Raw genomic sequence first — 4,544 nt, 5'->3', positions numbered from 1 at the left:
CTACAACCGCTGCACTGGGACAACAACTGGGAGCACCAGCCCTTGGCATGGCTATTTTATTAGCTAAACCATCCACCCGTATTACAGAGATATGACAACACCGTTAACAAGTGAAAAAGCACCTTTTTTTATTCCTGTCAACGCATCACACAACGATGCCGCTATGACCTTATACTACCCCCTGGATGATAAACACACAGCACTACGTCAACGCGGCCCGTTTAGCGGAACCCTGAGCGTAACAAGAAATTTGCCACCAATGCATTCCTTTCCTCCCCTAGACACCAGGGCAACTCATATACCGATCATTGATACGCACGCATTCCTTTCCCCCCTAGGTCCCAGCCCACACATACCGATACTTGACACCGGAAATCCTTTAAGCTAGGTGTGGCACATTCACCACATTCTACGCATTCCTTCCCTCCCCTATACCCACACCCCTTACTACTTATCTGTCCCCCCGGCTTTTGAATGCTATTCCAAAAGGACTTAGAAAAATCGAGGGTACCGCGCATTCAAGCGCAGTATAGATGAACTAGATCTTTCTGGCGTTTTATTGCCAATATTTTTATACCTTTGACATTCGTAATAATGTAAATAGTTAATTCCCAAAATTTTACACCATAGAAACTGTACATAGAATTTTATACTTATATATTTACATATTTATCTTTTATCTATTTTTATATATTTTATGTTCGTGAATTATCTGAAAACTAGCTTGTAGCTACGTATAATTTCACGTTAATAAAGTATTTATCTATCTAATCACAGCTAAAACGGAACAAGATCAATCTATGACAACAGCTTCAAGAAATTGGCTTTATTACAGATATATTGGGTAAACAAATTAAAAATAATATTCGATACACGAACATTTCGTCTGGTTTGTCAGTGATTTTCGTAATAATATCAATCGCGCGTTAAATAGGAGCACATTCTGCCGTGCTCCATAAAGTATTCTGAAAGACTTAAAGGCGCATTGTCACCAGTTAACTTCCGTCTGACAACTTCAGTCTGATTAAATATTGATTTATTTTGTCTGATATCTGGATATGATTAGAACAGAATAAAGCAAGATAAATTTCTTTCAAGCCATCTCAAGCTATGGTTAATGTTTAGAATAAGCGATTAATTATTGATAAAAGCGTTATAAACAATTATTGTTGAGCAAAACAATAATATTGAGGTCAGGAAGAAGCTATCACAGATAAAGTCTAAGAAGAAGTGATATGACTTTACCAATCTATTATCATACAAAATATAACCCTTTTGCGCCATTTTGTGATTGCATTGCACTGTCTGTGTACAACCCCTCTTTGTACAACTGATTAATTATTGATAACAGCCACATATGCAATTATTGTTTAGCGACACAAGTTTGCTTAGTGTATCAATATTGAAGTCAGGGTTAAGCTATCACAGATAAGTCGAAGAAGAAATGATATGACTTTACCAATATCGATTCTCCTTCTTGGTCTCGTGGCAAGAATGTGCCACACTCAAGGTAACCACACCAAACCTTTTCTAGACGAAAAACAAGGAAACGAATCCTTTAGAAAATGACCAAATTATCGATAATTAGATAAGAACTATATTAAATGGTGACTATAGGCTTTTCAATTTAAAGTGGACGTTCTGCCCTGAACGTCTTGCTTTTTAAATTCCCAGAGGGCACTGGGTGGTTTATTATCGAAAACACCACTAGGGAAACAAAGCAACGCGTAAAGGAACTTTTATGAAAATTTTTTGCCAAGGGAACACGAAAATCTGAAACTTTTAATCACTTTTTTGATAAATACTGCGAAAAAAAGTAGTTGTTCTAAAACATTTTACCAAAGAACTGTTATTTATTTATCCGTATTTTTTATTAAGACCGAAAAGTCATACAAACCAAAAAATCGAAGATCAAGTATTTTGATCAATTCCACATTTTTCAATTGCATATAATGCTTTCTTCTTTTCAATATTTCGGGGGCTTGAGAAATCACTTTTTTTCGGCAGCATAAAATTGCCTATGTTATTGGCTTGAAGTTCTTTGCAATTGCAACATTTATGAGATTCACTCAGCTACGTGAATACAAATAATTAATGTGACTCTTTCCAAGTCGAATGAAAGAAAGAAAATAAAGCACCCGAAAGACATGGCGTTTGGCCAAATTTCTTTTTTTGTCTCGTCGTAAGAGATAGATGGTTTATTTCAAAATCTCTTAGTTTCCAGTTTTTTTAGCCAAGTGGTTTGTAGCCCTTCAAAAGTCTCAGATGATATAAGCTAGTAGTATGTAAATTTGTCCCTACATTAACAACAATACCAGCGGCGTAGCCAGGATTTTTAAGAGGAGGGTGTCCAAAAGGCCCTTTCAAGGCATTTTCTTCTGTAATTTAAATAATGTCTCATACATTTACAGTGGCTACGACCCATCTTTTAACATTTGAACCATGGAGATCAAAGCACTTAGAGAGTCTTACGCTTATTTTGTTATGCTTAAGACTCTTAATGAGAAGGCTTATTGAAGAATTTGGCTTTTAAAGGGATGTAGGGAGGCACTTTTAGGAAGAGCCTTACAGTAGATATCACGCGAGAAATGGTTTGCGCTTTTACTCACTTTGCCAATCCTTTTTCAGACCCCTGCCGCAACATGCATTTCCCTTCTCCAGTAGAGGACTACGCCCTCTTTAATCACACCCTTCAGAATATAACTGATATATCAGTGTGGAACTGTCAAGTAAAGTGCTATGTGAGCCAAGCATGTCGTGCTGTGAACTATAAGAAAGGCGCGAATCTCGGGAGCTGTGAACTGCTGTCCGCCAAAGCTGGATCCTTCCCTAAAGATCTGCTAAAGTTCCCAGGAATCGACTACTACGGCCCCAATGTATGTCCAAACAACCTCATGCGCGCTTGATGTAAAGTGGTTGTTACAGAAACTTATAACCTCTGGGATGTTTACTGTAATTTTCTGGGGGAGCGAAGCATTTACTTGAAAATAAGCCCTTTGATACAAATTCATTGGAGGCAAAAGCTCGCACTAGATAAGCAATGCCAAATTTATTTTTAAGGCGATTCATTGCACTCGTCCTAATAAAGGCACAGTTTTACGATCTGCTTAAATTTGATTAATTGATTATCTGTTTATAAAAACGCTCCACCGTTGACGCTGCATCTATGCTAAGTCTACAAAGTTTATTCTGGAGTCACCACATTTAGATAGCTAGGCTAAGCCTAGTGGAAATGCTTTTTTTTTCTTTTTCTTAGGAGGTTTGCGTTCCAAATCCTTGTCCCTCGGCCAACATGACCTGCCTTGAGTTAAAGGGGACTCCAAGATACAGATGTGAATGTCCACAGGGATACACCGGTGCCGCATGTGAAACAGGTAGAAGCGGTCTTCAGAGATCATAGAATTTATAGAGAACATCATTAAAGCTATTTTTGTGCTTCTTACATAGATGTTAATGAGTGTTCTCTAGAAAACCACAATTGTCACCGGGACCGCGCTACATGTGCAAACACCATTGGGTCCTTCGCATGCACATGTAAACCAGGCTATACAGGAGACGGAATAAACTGCGCAGGTAACGAAAACCACCAACCGATATCAGCATTGGCATTTTTACCATATTCCTACCATCGTCATTCTCTTTTGAAACACTGAAAGCGCTATTCCTAAATAGGGTACTTGCGCTAAGAATATAATAAACCCTTTCGGAAAAAAGTCCCGTGATCTCTCAGCGCAAGTGCCCTATTTATGGAATTCCTTTGGTTCTACGCAAATTACTCGTATCAGGGCTTCTGGAATTACGCGGAAAAAAACTCAAAATTACGAGGGATTCTTTGCTAAATTACGCGGAAAATCAATCATTACGCGCTAAATTAAGCGGGATTTTGCAATACATTTTTCTTTAAAAATCAAAATTTTGCGGGATTCTTCACTGAATTACGCACTAAATTACACGGAATATCAACTGTTACGCCCATACTACATTTTGTACCGAAGGAAAGCACGAAATAACTTGAAAAGGTTAATTTTTTGCGCTAAAATATATTAGGCGAGTTAAAATTGGCTCCTATCCACCAGCCAATTAAAAAAGGTATTTTATTATTAGTCCTAGGCCTTCGCGGGTTAGCAAAGAACGCCTAGTCATTTTATTTGTTTTCGAAATTCAGTTCGAAATATCGCACTTTTCCGAAGAATATCTGTCTTTTTTACGAGAAATAGAGGTAAGAACCCTAAAAGAACACATCAGCTGTGCACTTTTAAAAATTAAAAAATTAAAAAATGCTGACTTTCACATTTTAGCCAAATTACGCAGGATTACGCGGAAATTTGTGGATTACGCGGATTACGCGGATTACGCGGAGAAAGCCAAATTACGCGCTTCCGCACAAGTGCGTACTTCTAGAAGCCCTGTTGTATCCTTTCATATGATTAGAGTATAATGACCTCATTAAGGTTGCGCTAGAAGGACGCCTTTGAACACAAGGATTCGAGGAAAACTGATATCCATGTCGATGCGCAGGTCACATTTAAAATTTTTGATAAATG

General features: G+C 37.9%; 1 protein-coding gene across 1 annotated transcript in view; it reads left to right on the top strand.

Annotated features, from left to right (window-relative positions):
* Positions 1 to 1,377: 1,377 nt before the first annotated feature.
* The window catches only part of LOC116603116 (neurogenic locus notch homolog protein 1), a 5,870-nt gene continuing 2,703 nt past the window's right edge, over positions 1,378 to 4,544 (top strand). Inside the window, exons 1-4 of the mRNA XM_048731826.1 lie at positions 1,378 to 1,510; positions 2,629 to 2,876; positions 3,257 to 3,374; positions 3,448 to 3,573. Coding sequence (XP_048587783.1) covers positions 1,450 to 1,510; positions 2,629 to 2,876; positions 3,257 to 3,374; positions 3,448 to 3,573 — 553 coding nt within the window. The 5' untranslated portion in view covers positions 1,378 to 1,449. The remainder of the gene's footprint in view (positions 1,511 to 2,628; positions 2,877 to 3,256; positions 3,375 to 3,447; positions 3,574 to 4,544) is intronic.

This window comes from Nematostella vectensis, chromosome 8, assembly GCF_932526225.1.
Source record: "Nematostella vectensis chromosome 8, jaNemVect1.1, whole genome shotgun sequence".
NCBI lineage: Eukaryota > Metazoa > Cnidaria > Anthozoa > Actiniaria > Edwardsiidae > Nematostella > Nematostella vectensis.
Note: the sequence above shows the minus strand (reverse complement) of the source record. Positions and strands in the feature narration are given on the sequence as shown.